The 21,930-nt window shown below is 45.3% G+C and overlaps 1 protein-coding gene across 1 annotated transcript in view; it reads right to left on the bottom strand.

The window, feature by feature from the left end:
• LOC139204786 (neural-cadherin) overlaps nt 1–13,506 on the bottom strand; it is a 140,728-nt gene extending 127,222 nt beyond the window's left edge. The window contains exon 1 of the mRNA XM_070834784.1: nt 12,519–13,506. Within this exon, the coding sequence (XP_070690885.1) occupies nt 12,519–13,506 (988 nt within the window). The remainder of the gene's footprint in view (nt 1–12,518) is intronic.
• Nucleotides 13,507–21,930: the final 8,424 nt, after the last annotated feature.

Here is a 21,930-nt window from a genome sequence, read left to right as displayed (position 1 = left end):
CCTAAAGAGACAGATCTGCAAGATCCCTTTGTAAAACCAGACAAAATAACTAACTAACCGATCAAGGCAGCGGTAGACCAGAAAAACACGGGTTCAGTGAGGTAAAATTATGGTTTTTGTCAATGGAGTCTGGTGGCTTTGAAAAAAGCGACGTAACAGCTGTTTCTGATTAGTGCAAAAGTTGCTCTTTTTATTTTAACTTCCTGCACCACATTTTTTAAAGCCAATATAGTACTTTTCACTCCACTACATTTATTTCCAGCATTAGTTACTGGTGACTTTGATGTATTATTGTCGTTAAAGCCACCCAGCGGTTTATAAAGTAGCCCCCCACCCTCAGCAGCTGCCGCTTTAGTGATGACACACAATGAATGCATCACTTTTCATAATCCAGTGATATGTAATATATCTAATACATAAACAGGCCTTTCTGCTCAATGAGTACTTTTACTTTTGGTACTTTGATGCAAACACCCGTTTACTTTTACTTAAGGAACATTTGAACGCAGGACTATTTTTACATGGTGGTTGTTGTTATTTTTACTTCGGTAAATCATCTGAGTGCTTCATCCACCACAGCCTGCGGCACCACTATGGAGTCCACGTACCTTCCTGACGCAGAAGCATGAATGAAGCGTTAGTTAATTCACTTCCTGTTCCTCTTACTTTTTGTGTTTGCACCTCGCAGACGCTCACAGAAATGACACAAACGCTGAGGCTCCAGCTAATCCGTCCCAAAGAGTCTCTGACCACACAAGCAGCTCCGCCTGTTTTTTTTTTACATCCACCCATCCATCCACCCATCCCTCAGCTGCAAGAGAGCAGCAGCAGCAGAGTGTGATGGGAGACAATTAGCGAGGACACGTCAACACACACATGAACAGACACAATGATGTGTAACAGCCCTGAGGGTGTGTGTGTGTGTGTGTGTGTGTGTGTGTTTGTGTTTGCATTCAGGGGGAGGGGGTTAACATGCAGAAAACAGATGTGTAACATCTCTCACATACATGTTAACAAACACGTACACACAGCTGAGCTCATTGTTTGTCTGTTTGTTTGTCTCTCTGTGTGTGTGTGTGTGTGTGTGTGTGTGTGTGTGTGTGTGTGTGCAGGCGGAGAGCTCTGGTGTAAACATCGCTGTTGTTCGGTTACTGAAGGAGAAGTAAAGCCTGACTGCAGATTGGTCTTCATCCCTCCATCCTCTCCTCAGCAGAGAGAGAGAGAGAGAGGGAGTCAGTTTGAATCATCAGTGTGAGTCGGTGCAGGACGGCGAGGAGAACAGCTCGACTAAACCGGAGAGAAAAGACGTCTCCGTTCACTTCTTTTATATAAATCCCCTCCCGCTCACACCCTGCAGCTCCGTCTGAACAAGTGCTGTCATTATCGTGAGTGTTAAGTCTTAACTTTCATACGCAGAAAAAACACGTGACACCGTTCAGACTGGTTAGAAATGAAGCCGGTCGTCAGTGTGAGCAGTGAGAACAGAGGAGAACAGAGGAGAACAGAGGAGAACAGAGGAGCTGCCCACACAAGCTGTGCAGAGTCCCATCAGGAGCTTTAAGCACCGCTGACGCATCCGTCCGCTCAATGCGACGTGACAGCGGCGCTGTTCTCAGAATTTGGGGGTCTTGACCCATCATTATAGATGCAGCTAGTAAGGGTGAAGAAACCTCAGCATCGGCCGACTTTACGTCCAATGACAACCGAGGCAGGATCGGGAAAGACGGGATCTCGGGATCTTCTAATCAGGTGCAGCAACTAACGATTCACATCATGTAAAAACAAAATAAAAGCCTCCATCAGCGCCATAAAATGTTTGTAAAGATGGACGACGCGTCTCTGCTGCCTCCACCTGCACGAAAATGAAGCCAAAAAATCCCAGATGATGAGGTTTTGTGGAGCCAGAGCGATCTTATATTTAATTATAGTTATGCCATGTAGGGCTGTTCAACAAGATGGAGGTTGTAGCTCCTTCATGTGACACGCAGAACAGATCATTCAAATAAAAATATACACAGTTACTCATATACGTACAAACCGAGGAAATAATTTAGTGGAGCAGGATGAATGTAAACAGAAGAAAACCTTGGAGGAGTTTATTATTATTATTATCAGCTCAGAGAACATTTTCCTGATGAGTTTCTGGTCCCATTTAGAGGAAGATAGACCAGGAAGAGGAGGCTACCTGCTCACCGACCAATCAGAGCCCGGGGGAGGAATAATCTATGTATCACTTCTGGCTCCAAAACCAAGATGGCGATTTTGAAGCGGCTTCAAAACAGCAGTTTACACGACATGGTGGCTTCGTTTATTTATCATACACTGTGCGTCCAGATAATAACCTTCTCTCAAAGCATGGACAGGGTCTGCACCAGCAAACACGCCATAGATACGTCCCAGAGACCGTCAATGTTTTCAGGAAACACCACAGAGAAGTCAAAGAGAATTAGATGTTATGATTCAGTGGTGTTCGGTATCTTTACGTCTCAATCTGTGAAGCGTCTGAGACCGAATCACGGCTGGTTCGGCGTGCCGCTAGCGGGGGTTTAGAGACGCCGAGTCTTGCTGTTTTTTGGAGGATTGTATTGTCCAAAATTTAGTTTGTTTTGGCATCAAAAAATTGGATCACATTCATGACAAAAACAAGCCGACGCTGCCAGTTGGTCTTGGCTCGCGGACGCCGAAACTCTCCGCTGAATTTGGTTCATCAGAAGCAGGAGGAGAGGAGCTTCCCTGTGTGTCTGAAGGGTGTTCAGACCGAAAGTGAAGCACTGCTGGTAAGAAATATAAAAAAATAAAATATAATCCAGACGGGCCGGTTAAAAAAACGCTTCTCAGTGGTTTTACACAGTAATGTCTTCAAGGAAGGTCTGATTGGCCGTAGACATGCCGGACGAAGCTGAGCCAGCAGCCCACTGTGTCGGTGCCGTAGCCTGGGTCAGAGGTTAAAGGTCACAGACTGGAAACAGGGAGCGAGAGGACGGCTGGAAACAGCTGGGAAATATAGAGGGCAATGGAAAAAGTGTGTGTGGCCACAGCCTTGATCACCACTTTGCTCTACTCAGGGTATCACAGGAGGCCCTGTGGTGTGTGTGTGTGTGTGTGTGTGTGTGTGTGTGTCCTCTGATGTCTGCTCCAGGCTTTCATTAATTAACAGATGAAGGCTTCTCAAGATCTGATACTTGGCTCTGTGTGTGTGTGTGTGTGTGTGTGTGAGAGAGAGAGAGAGAGAGAGCACAAGTGCATGATGTTACGATACGTTGCGTATGTATTTAATCTTACTAAAACTGTTTGTACTTCAGCATCAGCACAGCAGGTAAGAGGTGTGTGTGTGTGTGTGTGTGTGTGTGTGTGTGGCTGATGGGAGCAGTTAAGCAGGTGTGTTTCCAGTTGGGAACTCTGTGGGACACATCTGTACTGCTGTGTGTGTGAGGATCAGGTGTTTCCAGGTTGTTTTATACGGGTCGTGGCACCTTAGTTCCCCCCTCCAATCCATCACCCATCTGCCTGTGTGACGGTTAAAGGAGCACGCCAAATTATTACGTATTTCGGTGCAACTCAGTGTCTGGTAGGTACCAAAAGTGTTGGAATTGGTCCAGTGGATGGCCTCAGTCTGCAGCCACCAATGCAATGGCTGCAATATAATCCTTTGGTGCAACCGTGATCGTCAAAGTAGGTCCACTAAAAGAGCTTGTTTGATCCACTGACAGGCTCAGAGTGTTATTCTAAGTGTGTGACAGCATCATGGAAAGGATCCCTACAGAGAGAGACCTGGAAGATCCTTTTGATTTAACCACAAACAGCCGTTATATCGCTCTCTGCACACACACCAGACTGCATTCACTAAAACAGGGATTTTAGCTCACAGAACACAGGGACTTTCTGGTCTGCTGCTGCCTTGATCAGTTAGTTTAGTTGTGTTACTGTGTGATTTTGGTGTTTTAAAGGGTCAGTTTGTGTTCAACACAATATTTATATAAAACACAGTAATAGAAAATAACAAATCAACTGAGGCAGTGTTACACCACCAACTACAAAGTAAAATGACTGTTTTTGTTAATGGAGTCTGGTGGCTTTGAAGAGAGCGATATAATGGCCGTTTCTGGTATTTTGTGTTTTTAAACTACAACAGAAGATGATAAAGGACGTCCACAGAAGAAGTTTTAGTGAAGCTGCTGTACTGATTTGAAACATATACAGGTGAAAGGAATAATTCAGCGCTACAGTCAGGATGTGGTTAGCCTAGCTTAGCATAAAGACTAGAAGCAGGGGGGAAAAGTAGAAATAGTTTCAGCATCAATTTGTTTAAACAAATGAGATACAGCGTGTTAATTAGTGAGCTTTAGAGGGTTATTTGTGGACTTTAGATAAAGATTTAGAATAAAAAAATGGACTAAATTCAAATACTAAATAAACATTATATAATAGCTCCACACTGTGTGCACGTAGCATGCCATGTGTTGCGTGTCGATCGCTGCAGTCTGGATGGGATGACCTTGTCCTACTTGACGATTGGTGAGCGGTCCCGCCTGAGGCTACCGCTGATTGGCTGTCAATAAGCTATTTGGACAACAGATAGATGATTAGAGGGGTGGAAAAAAGGGTGGAGAGGTGGGGATGGGATGGGGGAATGAGGACAGAGTGGAAAGGAAACAAGAACAACGATTTAAGGCCCTGCTAGAGGCTGTGATCTCTATTAAAGCCTCCACATGGAGCTAAAATGGGGTTTCTAATAGTCTGATCATTTAAAGGAATAGTGCAACACTTTTTTTGCTTTATTTCATTAGGTGTAAGCACAGGAGTCAGGCGTAGTTTAGCTTAAAGACCGGAGGCAGGGCGAAACAGCCACCAAATACACCCACGACACCTCTGAAGCTAAATGCTAATTTTCATGTTCGTATGTCGTTTTTTAATCTGAACTCAAACCAACATGAAGAAATGACAGTTAGTGGTTTCATAAGGAGTTAAAAAGGTGTAACTGCTGTATATCTGCCCTTTTTATGGAGCTAGGCTAGCAGTTTCCTGCCGCTTCCAGTCTTTGTGCTAAGCTAGGCTAAACACAGCTTCTCTTCTCAGTCCAACCAGTGGATGTTAGCTAGCGCATTTTAGCTCATTAGCAACTGAAGTCTGATTTTTCTCCTGTTTATTCTCTTCTATCAACTTGATAGCTAATATGAGCAGCACTTTTAATCAATCTCTTTTTTTTTTTTGACAGAGCTGGGCTACGCTAAGCTAAACACATCCAGCTTCTCTTCCCAGTCTAACCAGTGGATGTTAGCTAACGCATTTTAGCTAATTAGCAACTGAAGTCTGTGTTTTAGTGGTTAAGAAATCAATCAACATATAAGAATACAATCTGTACTTTTAAAGTAATATTAACATCAGCTAATATTAGCAAAACTCGGGTTCGAGTGGATTTTTTTCTTTTGATGGAGCTAGACTAGTAGTTTCCTACTGCTTCTAGTCTTAGTGCTAAGCTAGGCTAAACGCTTCTCATCTGGAAAGGACTAATCAGCGGATGCTAGCTAACACATTTTAGCTCATTAGCAACTCAAGTCTGTGTTTTTAGGCCTAAGGCAACAATTAAAAACACCTGATAATACAATCTGTACATAAGTAATGTGATAGCTAACATTAGCATAACTTAGCATATTGTTTCAATCATTTTGGCTGATATGAACGTTTGAATTTGAATGTTTTTATTTTCTTTTGATGGAGCTGTGCTAAGCTAGGCTAAAACATGTGCAGCTTGTTCATCTCCCCCTGGAGGAGACGAACCAGTGGATGCTAGCTAACACATTTTAGCTCATTAGCAACTGATATCTGTGTTTTTAGGGGTCAGGAACTCAATAAAAACACCCAAGAATATAACCTGTACATAATGCCTGCATGAAAAGCAACATCAACTTGTTAGCTAATTATAATAATAATAAATAATAATAGAATAATAAATTAGCAGAACTTAGCGTAATAACTCTCCGTCACTGTGGCTGAAAACAACAAGAGTTTGAGTGGATTTTTCTTTTTCTTTTGAAGGAGCTAAGCTAGCAGGCTACCAGGTCAAAATCAAGAAGCAGATATTTTCCATTCAGCTTCGTATTAATCGTATTAATGACACCTCAGGCTGTTAGAAATGTAAGATGGTAAAATTTATAAAGTGAATATAAGCAAAATGCAAAATATGTCCGTCCTGTCAGGGTCAAATAAGTAAAAGATTTTAAAAATTACTTTTTCAGAAAGATATTCGATCCCTTTCTGAATATATTTGAGTTCATGTGAAAAGCATTTTGACATTAAATATGTTTCCTTGTAAGATGTGTGATCGTTGGATTCAAAGATATCAGGTCAAACTTTCAAACAGCACCCTGCTTCCAGTCTTTGTGCTAAGCTAGCTTTAAACTTTACAGCCTGCTCCTTTAACCTCTCTGTTCGTCAGATCTAACGAGCTGTGGTGAGCGCGGTAGTCTTTCCAAATTCGATGAATATGGAACATTATTTTGTGCGTTGCTGCTCTGCTGCCTTTTTAAAAAGGTCGTTCTCTGGAGCTTCAGCGAGTGGCCACGATAATTTACCCTGCAGCTACACGAACACACACACACACACACACACACACACACACACAGAAATACCAACACATAAACACGCATACTGAGGCTGGCGTGATCAATGTATGTGACACGGACAAGCACACAATCACTGTGAAGCTCAGCAGCCTCGAGGACATGCAGTCCTATAGTGTTCACACACACACACACTGTTTTTTCTCCTGTTTATTCTATTGTCTTTATTTCTGGATGTAGCCTGAGGCCTGAAGCAACCTGCCACCGCTGTGTGTGTGTGTGTGTGTGTGTGTGTGTGTCACCTCAGGGCTGCCAAGCACAGAAAAATCAGTGGGAGAGCCTGGCCATGTTTGTGTAATAATGTGTATCTGTGTTTGTGTGCGCACGCTTTGGGTAAAACGGTTAATAACAGTTAACGGTGAGGCTGCGGTTTAATGAGCGAGCGGCACCGTCCGTGTGCAGGCAGCTGCATTAATCGCAGCCAACAGGAACAATTTTCTCATTTAAACATGCAAATAAAACCCATTCGTTACAGTTAATGGGACAGTAAAGAATAAAAGGTCCGTGCTCCCAGAAGTTTGTCTGAGTCACAGTCAGTTTTTCACGTTTTAATTATTCCACATGTGACTTCTGCTTCGGTTTGAAAGAGTCCATTCAGATCCCTTATTGGATCTGGAGGAAATTAGGTTGAGAGACAAAACTCAGGTCCTGTTATCAGCTTTTTTTGAAGTATTTTTAAACCTGGGCCCCATTTTTTACATATTTTGTGTTGGTAAAAACATTTGGAAGTGGTCAAATAGATCACCTGAGCTGGCAGCCACAAAATGGGCTGCAATGGCTGCAGTGTAATTCTCTGGGGCATCCGGAGACAGCCGTTATATATATATACTGCTCTTCTCAGAGCCGCCAATCTCCATTAACAACAACAGTACTTTTACCTTGCAGAGCACAGGAGTTGGAGGTCTGCCGCTGCCTCAGCTACTTAGTTATTTTCTGTTAATGTCTAGAACATAAACATTGCGTCAGATATGAAATATGAAAGCACCAAAATCACACAGTAGCACAATTAAACTAATCAAAGCAACAGCAAACCAGCAATGTGTTCTGCGAGGTAAAATTACTACTTTATCATTTTCTGTTTTATTTTAAAAACACAAAATACCAGAAACAGCTGTTATATCACTCTCTTCAAAGCCACCAGACTCCATTAACAAAAACAGTCATTTTACTTTGTAGGTGGTGGTGTAACACTGCCTCAGTTCATTTGTTATTTTCTATTGCTGTGTTTTATATAAATATTGTGTTGAACACAAACTAACCCTTTAAAACACCAAAGTCACACAGTAACACAACTTAACTAACCGATCAAGGCAGCAGCAGACCAGAAACTCCCTGTGCTCTGTGAGCTAAAATCCCTGTTTTAGTGAATGTAGTCTGGTGTGTGTGCAGAGAGCGATATAACGGCTGTTTGTGGTTAAACCAAAAGGATCTTCCAGGCCAGTGGATCAAACAAGCTCTTTTAGTGGACCTACTGTGATCAGGTGCAGTTGTCCCAAAAGATCACATTTGGTGGCTGCTGGCTGAGGTGATCTACTGGACCAGTTCCAACACTTTTACTACCTACCAGTCACTCAGACACCAGGATGTGTACAAACACGGCTGAGAGTTCCACTTTAATGCTGACGACCTGTAGCTACAACTCCAAATGAGATAAGCAGAGGACATAAAATGTTGACTGAATGTATCTGACACACTGAGATGTTGAGTTGATGAGCTTTAAATATTCATTGCATATTCATGAAAGTTTAACTCCTGAAGCTGATGTGACGCGACGGACTGCGGCCCTTTAAAAGACTCACTGTTGTTTTTGCCCGACTACAAAAGCAGCGCTTCATCCTCATCCATCTTTTTGCGAGTACAAAACCAGCTTAAAAAAACAAAACATGCAAGTTTCTTTTTGGGGCTTTTGGGTAAATCAGCCTGCTCGCTCAGGTGTGGGAAAACAGAAGTGGACGTCGAGCATCCAGAGAAAAGAGAATATAACGCAGCCGAAGATACAAGAAACGTCCCCAAAACACAGAGAACTACAGGCTCCAGATCCTCCAGCACGTTCTCTCGTCCATTCAGTCCACTTTTTACATCTATTTGACACCTTTTATTCATTTCTCAGCACATTTACTCAAATACTTGAGCACAAAGACAAAATGCAAACTGTCTGTACTACTTTGATGTATTTGAGGGGTTCATCAACACCACAAAACTATGATGATCTTATATCCCATGATGCACTGCTGTGGATTAGGATATAAACATTTTACTGCAGCACGTGTACTTTTATGGTATTACTACTTCTTCAGGAAAGGATCTGAATACTTATTATTTATTGTGGCTGCAGTTAAACTCCCTGTTTTTTTATTATTTCGCCACAAAATCCCCAAGTTTCTGCCCATTTTCTGCTTCCAGCTGATGTGATTTTGCACTTTTATGTGTATAATCTTAGCTGTTGACTGGTTTGGGTCACTGGGCTGTTTAATCATTATTATTATTTATGTGTTTATTTCTTTGTTTAAATGTTTGTTCATCTCCATGTTTTTGCGCTCGAGGGGCCTCCTTCAAAAACGAGAGAGTGTGCATCTCAAGCGGTTTTTTTCCTCTAATTAAAATCTGAAAAGCTAAAATGAAAAGTTTTTTCGAGGCGAAGCCGTCGGCTGGTCGGAGGACACGTGAGGAATCGCGGACTTCTTCTTCTTCTTCTGCTGTTCTCACAGCGACGTGCAGCCGGCGGCTCTGCTACATGTTGCTCGTTATCTTTGGTTTAAAATCAATCAATTCAAGCTCACACACACACACACACACACACACACACACAGAGTTTAAATAAGAAGAGGAAACTAGAGCACACAGGAGGAAAGCTGCCTGAAGTCTTGGCTCACACACATAAGCAAGAGGACATAAAGTGTGTGTGTGTGTTTCCTGTACATTTACTGAATGTCAAGGGTAAAACAGAATGTGTAGAGTCGCTGCCATCCGCAGTGATTGACGACCTGCCAGAGAGAGAGACAGACCTGTGTGTGTGTGTGTGTGTGTGTGTGTGTGTGTGTGAGGGTCACATGTGTACTATTTATTATGTGCAGAGGGTGAAGTGTGTGTGTGTGTGTGTGTGTGTGTGTGTGTGTGCGCTGTATGTGTGGAGGATGCTGCGTATTATTCAAGTGTGTGCTGACTCAACCAAACTCAATACAAAAACCCCCTAATTTAAACAATGTGACGTCGTCGTTGCTGATGGGGGACGTGCATAGTGTGGATGTGTGAATTTATACTTATTTATTGTGATATTCCACAACGGGAAGTTAAATTTACATTTGCAGACGAAACCCAGCAGATAGAAACGTCCGTTTTTTAGCTAATTCGATTAATTAATTAGTTGGACATCAATATAGTTCAACACACTGATCTGTCTGCAACAATTATCCAGAACTTTTCCAGAGACATCAAAAGGATCGCTGCCTCATTCCTAATGTCTGACATTCAAATGTATTTGTGTTTATATTTCACTCTGATTAAATCACAATAAGCTGCTGAAAATGTAGAATTAATAAAAGTGACAGTGGAGTTCAGGTCTGGTTGTGTCATGAGTGCTTTTATTTTATGTTTAGATGAATAAAAGCTTTTATTTTGAGTGTGTTTTTAGATTTATTGGAGCTCAAACATGCAGAAAAGGAAGAGAAACTTGCAGCTAAGTTGTTTTAATTAGGCTCCATTTCTGTTTCATCCATAAATAATCACCTGCACCGTTCACGTCTCACCTGCTGGTTTTATGACTGAATGTTTGCACCTCTTTTATTTACAGTCACACTGTCGTTGCTGCTCTTCACATTATGAATCCCAATAAAAGACGAGGAGGTTTTGGAGAACGCCAACAGTTTAAACTCCAGCTGGCCAATCAGAGCCGAGTACGACTTCCACCAGACGGCGCCACCTCAGACCTCGTTCCCACAAATCAAAACTCGACGCCACCGCCGACGAAACGCAGGTCGCCTCAATCAGCCGGACGGTTTACAGCACGCTCAGCGCCGTGTCGACCAAATCACACACACACACACACGTGATCTCCAGCCCCGCCCTGAGCTCTGCAGCCCGCTTTAACACAAACAGAGCTTCCTGTCGGGGGCGTTCAGACCTGGGGGAGATCCAGGTGAGCTAACACCGCTAATTTCTACAAATAAACAGCGGAGATGCAGTTTGGGTCGGCTGATTAGCCAGATCAGGCCAGAACACCGAGCCACCAACGCTGTCCAGATGTGGGGGTGGGGGTGGGGGGTAGGTTAGGCTCTTGGTTAAACATTTACTTTGGGGGGGGGGGTTCTGATCGGGACTGCATCTGGACATCATTTCAAACTGTCAAACAGCTGCAGTGACTCAGATCCACTCAGGTTCAACACTGATTTTTAATAGTTTGATGTTTGTTTAAGTCGACCTGAAGCTCCACCTGGACGGGGGCTCACCTTTCGGTGCAGGACCGTCTGGGGTGGGCAGACCGTCGGTGAGTATTTTGCAAGCTGAGTTTTGTTGAAAACCAACCCGTTGATACTTGACTAAAGTCCCTACAGGCCCCCACATCTAGAAACAGTTAGAGTTGGACATTACAAAGCTCCACAGTATAAAGACCACGTGATGTCCAGTAGAGTCCATGTGAGGGAGATGATGATGTTTCTCCCTATGTGGGATCAATAAAGTATATCTAATCATGCAAGCGGTGTGAAAGCGGAATAATATCCAAAACATCCAAGGGTGAAGAGGAAGGGCTGCAAACGATACCCGGATCAGCCGTTATAGTACTCTTTTAAAAAGCCGCCAGACTCCACTGACAAAAATGGTGATTTTATCTCACACAACATGGGAGTTGCTGGTGTAGTGGCTGTGACTCTGGTGTTTTATCAGGTGAGTGTGGATCCAAACTCACCTTTTAAAAACACCAAAGTCACACAATTACATAAACATAGTAACCGATCAAGGCAGAAATAGACCAGCAGTGCCTGTATTATGTGAACTAAAATCCCTGTTTTAGTGAATGTAGTCTGGTGTGTGTGCAGAGAGCGATATAACGGCTGTTTGTTTCAGAAGGCTCTGACTAACAAGATCACTTCTGTCATTAACCATTTAAATTATCAGCCTCAATCAAGGTCACATAGAAGTGTGTGTGTGTGTGTGTGTGTGACTGGCATTTTAAAAGTAAAATCTGTGTGTTTAGTCTGCTCACCTCACACACACTCACTGTCAATTCTGTTTGTCCTTCAACGATTTGCTGGCAACACACACACACACACACCTCTGTCTCTCTCTCTCTAAGTGTGTGTGTGTGTCTCTCTCACACACACACACACACACACACAAACATACTTGGCGATGATGTGAGGAGTGTTGTAAGGAATGAATGAAAGAGTGGAAAGTAGCCGGTGACGGTTGAGGACGATTCAAACTGTGCTGGAAACAAGCCAACACACACACACACACACACACACACACACACACACACACACACACCTCAATGAATAAACCCCACTCATCCCTCAGAGGAAACTTCTGCAGAAAACCAAATAAAATCAGACAAAAACTGCACTAAAGGGCCATTACACTGTTCCTACATGCTGCAGACCTTTGACCTTTGACCTTTGCACGCGTCCTATAAAAACCACAGCCAGAAGATACACAAAGCTGCCATACATCGTCTGTGACACCAAACCAGCAGCCGACAGGAGAAGCTAAGCTGCCAGAGGAGGGTGGGGGTGCTTTAAGGTGAAAACACACACAAACAAACACACACAGGTCGTTCTCCATCATCGGGATCAAACAGAAACACACACACACTGAGCAGGAAACCATGTGGTGCTGCAGCAGCTTCACCAAAACCACCATCTGACCAAAGAAACATCCGCAAAGAAAAGAAGGGCGTCTTACCGCGGAGGCTGTGGATCTTCACCAGCACGTCGGAGGGCTCCCGCAGGCTGCGCGCCAGGTACAGACGCCCCGAGTCCCGCTCGATCTGCACCGGAGAGTCCGCCTCGGATATCACCTCGAACCACCGCTGCTCGAACTTCTGGTCCGGCACCGTGAAGACCAGGTCCCCGACTCTGACGTGGTCCGGGACGGTCACGGTGTAGGTGAGCTCCTCGGACAGAGCCCGGGGCCTCCGCCGCGCTCTGCCGGAGCGGCGGACGTTGACGCGCAGGAGCACCGGCTCACCTACCAGCGCCACATCTCCGCAGTCGGTCACGTAAAGGCGCAGAGTCACCCCACTGACGCCCAGGAGGGACCCCACCAACCTCACCTGCCCGGTCTGCGGAACCACGTGGAGCAGGTGAGACGCAGGTGACGCGTAAAAAGTGACGCGTCCGTTCTTCTCCGCGTCGCCGTCCTTCGCGTCAAAGCGGACCAGCTCGGTACCGAGCGGCGTCAGCTCGTCCACTTCAACCGTTTGGTTCCCGCTGGTGAACCGGGGGACGTTGTCGTTCCTGTCCGACACCTCCACCTGGACGGCCGCCCTCCTGCTCACACAGCGCGGCGGCAGCTCCACCGTCAGCTCGTACATCGCTATAAACTCCCGGTCCAGAGACTTGGCGGACACCAGCCCCAGGTGCCCCCGGTGGCCCCGGTGTCCGCGGTGGTGAACGAGCCTAAAATCCGACGCGTAATCCCCCGTCAGGCTGGCGTTCAGGTCCGCGCCTGGGCAGCCGCCGGCTCCGAGCGGCAGCAGCACCCCGCTCACCGGCGTCCCGGTCGGGGAGTTCTCGGATATTTGCCCGAAGTAGCGCGCTGGATGGCCGGGCTGCGCGGACAGACACACCGGGGAGGCATGAAGCAGCAGCAGCAGCGGCGGCAGAGGGAGCAGGTGGAGGAGGAGGAGGAGGCTGTGCAGGGGAACCGCTCCGGGGGCAGCTTTGGTCATGTTTCCATCAAACCCGTTTCAGGTGGAGAAGACAGCGGAGTGTCCGCCAGAGCGGGTCCGTCTCTCAGACCGGTCCGATTTTAGAGGGTCTGACTCCTACAAACGGGAGAAAGCAAAGTTCCCTGAAGCAGCAAAGCGCCGCTATTCACGCGTAAGATCCCCGATTTAACTCCTCGGTCCGTTTAGAGGAGCTCAAAGTCCTTCTGGTGCGCAAAGGAAGTCGATTAATATTGAAATCAGAAACACTTTTACGCACAAGTGAAGAGCAGCTTCTCTCCTCCGGACACCAGAGGAAGAGAGAGCACATTAGAGTACTTTGGGTGCATTCATCAGAGATGTTTTCCCTCCAGATGATGATGATGATGGTGGTGATGATGATGATGATGCGCCAAATGGCTCCGGAGTGAGCGGAGCGTCTCCACCGGAGGATCGATCAGACTGACGGGGGCTCACAGACACCCAGCAGACTCCATGTGGCTCCGCAGGCGCCGCCCACCCCGGAGGAGAGGAGCCAATCAGGGAGCAGCAAGGAGGCTGAGCGACAGGCGACAGGGCCCGCCCCCTGCCATGCTGAGTCAGGTGGAGAGAGAGATAGAGAGAGAGAAAGGGTTTGTGGGTAACTTTACACCTGTCTCAGGCAGGTGAGGACATCAGAAAAACACACAAAGTGAAAGAAGCCGATGCTGGAGAGCCCTAAAGCTTTGGGGGCGGGGCTTCCTGCTCACTGACCAATCAGAGGAGGTCTTTAAGGTCACTTCTGGCTCCAAAAGAAACAAGATGGCGACGCCCGTGAAGCCAAACTCAAGATTACATTAGTTTTACTAACTGATCACATGACATGATGATATGAGATGACGTAGCAGCAAGAGGCTGTTTCTCTTTCAACTTGTGTCGAAAGTGCAAACTTCAAACATTAAACCAGTTTCTAAATTGTGTTGATAGGCCAAGTAAAACCAGATTTATGGTAAATAATTGACGCAGTATTTTCTGAATAGTGTCGTCACGTTTGGCGCAGGATGAAAGAATGTGAGGCTGTGCTGAAACAAATGACACCAAACAAGGCAAAGTGAGCAGAAATATAAAGGTTAAATCAAAAGTAGTGAAAACGGCCAATTATACCCCAAAGGGTTAATAAATATATATAAAAAAATGTTGTTTAAGTTGTTTTGCTCGGCGAGACGAGACGAGAAAAAGCTGCATCGGGACCCTTAAAACTTTAGAGAGGAAGTCTGGGAGCTGGAGTTAGTGAGGACAGGTGGAGGTGGATTCAGTGGGCGGGGACAATCGGATGGTCACATGATGATCAACAGATCCCGTCATGACATCATAAGGGGATTTTAGAGCGGAAGTCAAGAGTGACGCACTAAAACAAGAGAAGAAGAAGAAGAAGAGACTGGAAACCAGTTCTCGGCTGCTTTGGTGTCTCGGTGTGGACAGGAAGTGATCTGGAGCCCGGCGATCAGACCCGACAATAAAGATGGATCACGGCGGGAAGAACAATGAGACGCCGCCTCTCGTCTCATGTGGCGCCTGTGATCAGTCAAACGCTGTGATTGGTTCGTCCTATTGTTCCCACACTGGACCCGTCTGTTGACCTTTGACCTCCGCCGCCCCCACGGTAATCCTCCACACTGGACGGTATTATACAGCCATGATTGATCATCTCTCTGTACAGTTTTATTATTCCTTCCCTCCCGTGATGCTCGCGGTGGGACCTGACCGCCGTAACAGCTCGCGGATCATTTGCAGTTTCCTATCCACAGTAACGATGGCGGCCTGCGGCGGCGTCATTTATCAGCCGGGACCTTTTCAATAAAAGAACAATTCGCTGAGATCAATGTGTGTTTTGTTTTTTTTCTCAGTGCTCTGAGGATTTAAAGTGAGGAAAGATCTTCATCCCTCCCTTCCAGACTCCACTGACAAAAGTGGTGATTTTATCTCACACAACATGGGAGTTGCTGGTGTAGTGGCTGTGACTCTGGTGTTTTATCAGGTGAGTGTGGATCCAAACTCACCTTTTAAAAACACCAAAGTCACACAATTACATAAACATAGTAACCCATCAAGGCAGAAATAGACCAGCAGCTCCTGTGTTCTGTTCTCTAAAATTCCTGTTTTAGTGAATGTAGTCTGGTGTGTGTGCTGTTTGTGGTTAAACCAAAAGGATCTTCCAGGTCTCTCTCTGTAGGGATCCTTTCCATGATGCTGTCACACACTTAGAATAACACTCTGAGCCTGTCAGTGGATCAAACAAGCTCTTTTAGTGGACCTACTGTGATCAGGTGCAGTTGTCCCAAAGGATCACGTTGCAGCCATTGCAGCCCGTTTGGTGGCTGCTGGCTGAGGTGATCTACTGGACCAGTTCCAACACTTTTACTACCTACCAGTCACTCAGACACCAGGATGTGGTATGACCTAAGCTGAACCAAGAAGTTTGGGTTGTTTCAGAAGGCTCTGACTAACAAGATCACTTCTGTCATTAACCATTTAAATTATCAGCCTCAATCAAGGTCACATACAAGTGTGTGTGTGTGTGTGTGTGTGTGTGTGTGTGTGTGTTGTTGAGGAAATCCCTCTGAAATGAATTAGTTTTTGAAAACTTGGGTCCAACAGGAGAGATTGTCTGCACATTATTCTGTGAGCTCTATAAAAAGGCCAATTAAAAGCGGCCTTTGATGGCAGACCGGAGGAAACGGCTGAAATGACGTGACGGGAAAATGACATCAGTTTAATCTCCGAGCAGAAAACTCCCCCCTGCTGCTCCAGATTCCTTCCCTCTTTTTGCATTTTGAGTTTTTTTTTTTTTATAACCACACATCAGATGCTGCTCCACAGTTTGGATTTTATTCCTAAAAGAAGACGTCGGCATGTAAGATTCATGGACTCTTCTGTTCTGATTAAAACCAACGAAACTCTGGATGAAATCTGCTGAATCCAGAAGGACGTCTTCAGGCCCTTCGCTTAAGTTAAAGCACCAATACCAGTGTAAAAACACTGTATGGGAATATAACGAGGAACTTCGAAGTAAAAAGTATTTGACAAACTGGACAAAATGGCCGAAACAATCAAAGTGGCCGGTTGTTTCACCTGCTCATTCTATGAACTCCTGTAAAGCTGTCAGATGAATGTAAAGGTGTTTTACCAGATATAAATACCTCGAACGAACAGCCGGAGACTCTTCGCGCTCCAAGGACGTCCATTTTTTCCCCCAATCTTTAACCTCGTCCGTCTTCTCATGGTGCAGGCGGCCCTGAGCTGGGACCTGCACGGCCCTCGTTGTTTGCAGATTGACAGGCGGCGAAACTCATCACGGTGAAAACTCTTTCATGTCGTCGCTGTCGGGGCGGAGAAGCACCAGAAAGATTTAGTTGTCAGGCTGTTTTCAGTGTTTGGGTTCGTTCTGTGCTGAGAAATTAGCGAATTAGCACCTCAGACTGTGAATTTGGGCAACAACCCTTTAAAACCTCAGCCTCAAAATGTCCACCTGGACTTTTTTTTGCTTAGTTTGACTATAAGAGGGTCAGAAAATAGTCCAGAACACTTGGAGCTTTCGATATCTGGCAGTTATTTATGATTTACAGCACGTTATAAGAGCGAAATAACAGTTTAAAATGAGGAAAAACACAAAAACGGAATTTGATTTTAGAGTTTTAGTGGAAAAAAAACAATGCAATAGAGCAAGAATAACAGAATTTGCAAGTTAAAGTTGAAATTTGAAAACTTCCAGGATGAGGCGCGAGTGAAATCACCGTAATGACGCCACATGGCTCAGCTTTGTTTCCGCAAACTGTGACGCAATTACGGTAAAATCCAAGATCCAAAACGGGGTTAAAGGGTTAAACAGACGCCGATCCGGCTCCTAAAAAAGGACCTTCCCTTCTGTCGGTGATAATTCTGCACACTCGTTCTGCTCAGGACTCAAAATGTCCACAATAGAGAAGCCAGGTGAGAAGATCTGACCCATAATTCTGTGTTTGTCTCTGTAACTAAACCTGAGCAGAACTTTTTTACCCCCCGAGGCCTCGAGAATCAGCCTGACGTTTCTTTTTGGCTTTTGAGTCCAATCAGTCGGTCACGCTGCTCCATCAGGAAACATTCAGGGGAGCCGGCACGACCTCACCGCTCGGACCAGAGGCCAGGAAAGTGTCCTCATCAGGGAGCCTCCTCCGGCGCTCTGAGTTCATGAGTGACTGACGAAACGTGGCTCAGAAGGTAAATCTGTCACACCTGCGTTAGCGTTAGCATTAGCATTAGCGTTAGCGCCGCCAGCAGATCCACAGCAGATCTGAGTCTGTTAATCATTCATTCATTTTAAACACAGTAGAGGTTTAAAAGTGAGTCTTTACTCACTACCAGTAAAAAGATCAAGCTTTTATTTTTATTTTCATTGTAATTCAGAGAAAGCAGCCAGTTCCTGTGTATCATGTTATCTAGCATTTCATTTAATTTAATTTTTATTGTTTTACTAATAGTGTAATATTTTGTGTGAATTTTATTATTTTTTTTACTTTTTTTATTATTTTTTGTCATCTCGTTTTCTTTTTGCTTCTGTCACTGGAGCTGCATTTGATTTTGTTTTAAAAGGTGCTTTATAAATAAAGTTTGATTGATTGATTGCTTGGTTTTCATCTCCCAAAGGAAAAGCAGATTTATGCACGATTCCATCCGTCACCGTTATGTGAATATTAGGAGTTGGTTCACTTGGACGATCAGTAGTTTTATTTTTCCACTGCAGAAGAAGACGACACAAAGAGATGGAGGAGTTAAAGGAGCGCCGACACCACCTGGAGCGGCCGGAAAGTGTTTCTGTTTGGTTCCTGTGAGGATCTCATGTTTCTGTCGGCCGAGGACGGCAGGCATTCGTACAGGATTAAATAACGATTTTTGGACAACTTTTCAACCCCAAACATCCACTTTGGCCGACTTCCTGTTGGGTTTAGGTCGTCGCACCAAGCGGCTTGTTTGTTGGTGTTGAGGAGCAAAGTTTGGCACATTTAGGGGGCGCTAACGAGACATTTTGCCAAACCCATTTCCAAGACCCGTAAAACATGTAAATTTTCACCACGACTGACGTGTGTAAAAAAAAATGTCGTCAAAAAAACGCAGCTCATTGTAAAAAAAAAATTACTAATAAATAAATTAATAAATAACTGATGATAAAACGGTCAAACATCATAAACCTGTGTGTGTAATTACTCCCTCTGCCAGAAGGGGGAGACATAAACGCCACACGGCGGCTCTAAAGCGACCAGGTGTGTGTTGGACGGAGGCTCGGCGAGGACAGGTGTCGTCTTTGAAACGAGCGCCGTCGCCGGAGGCTGTGCAGGATTTACCCACAATGCTTCATGTCAGGCTTCGGCTGTGTTACACACACTGATGGTGTTGTGTTTCCTCCTGGAGGCGGCCATGGCTAAATATACCCGCTGTTCCACACACACACACACACACACACACACACACACACACACACACACACACACACACACACACACACACACACACACACACACACACACACCTTGACAACCTGCGATCACACTGGGCTCATGTCATTATGCTGCATGATGGGATCTCACCACATGCAAACGAGTTTAATTAAGCCGAAGCGGATCAGTCGGCGGCGTGAGAGCGGGCGGGATGTGGATGTGCAGCGGAGGAGAATCAGATCACATGTTTAGTAACACGGGAGGTAAAGAGGTTTGAGCTTAATGGATGACGGCGTGTAAACATGGTGACCTCCGAGCTCGTCTAGACGGAGGGATGAGATCAGATGAGATCAGATGAGATCAGTTGAGATCAGTTGAGATCAGATGAGATCAGTTGAGATCAGATGAGATCAGATGAGATCACGTTCACAGCATGTGAGCAACAAGCACAAGATCTATGTTGTGTTTCAAGTTTCCTGTTTAAAGTTCTGGACGTCCTGGTCCTCCTCCCTCGTCCTCATCCTCGTCCTCGTCCTCGTCCTCGTCCTCGTCCTCGTCCTCGTCCTCATCATCATCATCGCCCTTGCCCTCGTCGTCGTCCTCGTCTTCCTCCTCGTGCTCTTCCTCCTCATCGTCCTCATCCTCATCCTCATCATCGCCCTCGTCCTCGTCCTCGTCCTCCTCATCGTCCTCCTCCTCGTCCTCCTCCTCCTCATCATCCTCCTCGTCCTCCTCGTCGTCGTCGTCGTCGTCCTCCTCCTCCTCGTCCTCCTCATCCTCATCGTCCTCCTCATCCTCCTCGTCCTCCTCATCCTCATCGTCCTCCTCCTCCTCCTCGTCCTCCTCATCGTCCTCCTCGTCGTCGTCGTCCTCCTCCTCCTCCTCATCCTCATCGTCGTCCTCCTCCTCCTCCTCATCCTCATCGTCCTCCTCCTCCTCCTCGTCCTCCTCATCCTCATCGTCCTCCTCCTCCTCGTCCTCCTCATCCTCCTCCTCATCGTCCTCCTCCTCGTCCTCCTCATCATCCTCCTCGTCGTCGTCGTCCTCCTCCTCCTCGTCCTCCTCATCGTCCTCATCCTCATCGTCCTCCTCCTCCTCCTCGTCCTCCTCATCATCCTCCTCGTCCTGCTCATCGTCCTCCTTGTCGTCCTCCTCCTCCTCCTCCTCCTCCTCCTCCTCCTCCTCCTCCTCCTCCTCCTCCTCCTGATGTTGTGTCTCATGTCGACCAGCTGACTGAATTATTATTATTGTTATAATTTAAAATCTTTCACCAGGACGTCTTTATTAAAAACACAGAAAAGAAACAAGCAACTTTTGATTCGACTTTATGACGACATGCAGGTCAGTTAGCTTCTACTTCTGTGGTTCTTCTTAAGCAAACAAACCGTCAAGGAACAGAATCCAAACTAAAACTGAAGTTCAGCAGCTCTGTCTGAGCCCTAAACACACTTTGACAAACACAGGTGACAAAAACTTCACCTTTTAAATATTTAACTTCTAAAAATAATAAATGTAAAAACACTTTTCATCTTTTCTATACTTTCATTGGAATTAAGGTTATCGAGCATTTTATTACTATTTATTATACTAACCCATCAACATTTTAGTATGTTATTTAAATTTCATGGTTTATTTTATTTTCATTGCTTGTATTTTTTTTATTATTATTTATTATCTTTTGTCATCTCATTTTCTTTTTGCTTCTTTTACTTTCTTTTCTTTTGTTTCGTCTCCAGATCCATTTTTCACATCCTCTTCGTCAGTCGGAGCACTTTGAACTGCGTTTGATTTGTTTTACAGGCGCTTTATAAATAAAGTTTGATTGATTGATTGATTGATTGATTGATTGATTGATTGATTGATTGATTGATTGCATGTTGGGAACTTTAGTTTGAACGTGAGTTTGTGTAAGAATCAGGACAGATGGTTTGAATTAAGAGGAGGAAGGTGAGCGACAGTTATCCTCCACCCTCCATCTGTCCAAAATGTCACGGAGCAATCTGAGACCCAGAAACACATGTTTCCACCAGACTGTGTGTGTGTGTGTGTGTGTGTGTGTGTGTGTGTGTGTGTGTGTGTGTGTGTGTGTGTGTGTGTGTGTGGCAGATGACTAACAGGCTCCAAGTGACATTTTAAATTGAGTGGTATTTCCCTTTAAGTACAAAGCTGAAGCTGAACACCGCTCCAGGTGACTGACAAGTTTCTGACAGACAAAAACTGTGCGATTACCAGCCTCTCCACACACACACACACACACACACACACACACACACACACACACACACACACACACACACACACACACACACACACACACACACACACACACGCGCGACAGCAATAATAATTATGTGGACGAATGAATGCATAAAGACCAAACTGGCACCGATCCAACACTGAAGAGTCCAACGGCCGTCGAGTGTTTTACTCTGTGTGTGTGTGTGTGTGTGTGTGTGTGTGTGTGTGTGTGTGTGTGTGTGTGTGTGTGTGTGTGTGTGTGTGTGTGTGTGTATGACACACACACAATGGGTCTTTGAAGCTATTTCTCTCCACACTGCCTCTAATAATGGTGCTTTCAAAGAGCTGTCAATCAACTGGCGCCCGCAGTGCTCACCTCCAACACGGCTCTACTCTCCACTCAGAAATAACCGTCGGCTTGTTCTTTTAGACGGACTGAATGGAAAAGCAGGAAAGTTTGTTTTTGCCGAGATGCAGGTTGTATTTCTTCTTGATTTGATCTGTTAGTCGCCACCATTTCAGGCTGGATGTCTCGCTCCGCTGCAGCCACGAGTCTCTTTGACAAAACAAAAAAAACAGGTAGCTAAAAGCGAGTAGCAGCGGACGGACCCCTCAGGTGACCCCTTCACTGCCACATCGGACCGTCCGGAAAACCCTCAAACTCTTGAGGATGACAGAAACAGAAACATTTCAGCGTCAAAGTGTTTGAGTCAAGTTGTGCTTGTGCGGTTTGTTTGGCTTTGAGAGTGATCAACAGATT

This window comes from Pempheris klunzingeri, chromosome 8 (genome assembly GCF_042242105.1).
Source record: "Pempheris klunzingeri isolate RE-2024b chromosome 8, fPemKlu1.hap1, whole genome shotgun sequence".
NCBI lineage: Eukaryota > Metazoa > Chordata > Actinopteri > Acropomatiformes > Pempheridae > Pempheris > Pempheris klunzingeri.
This window is presented reverse-complemented; position numbering and strand designations above follow the sequence as displayed.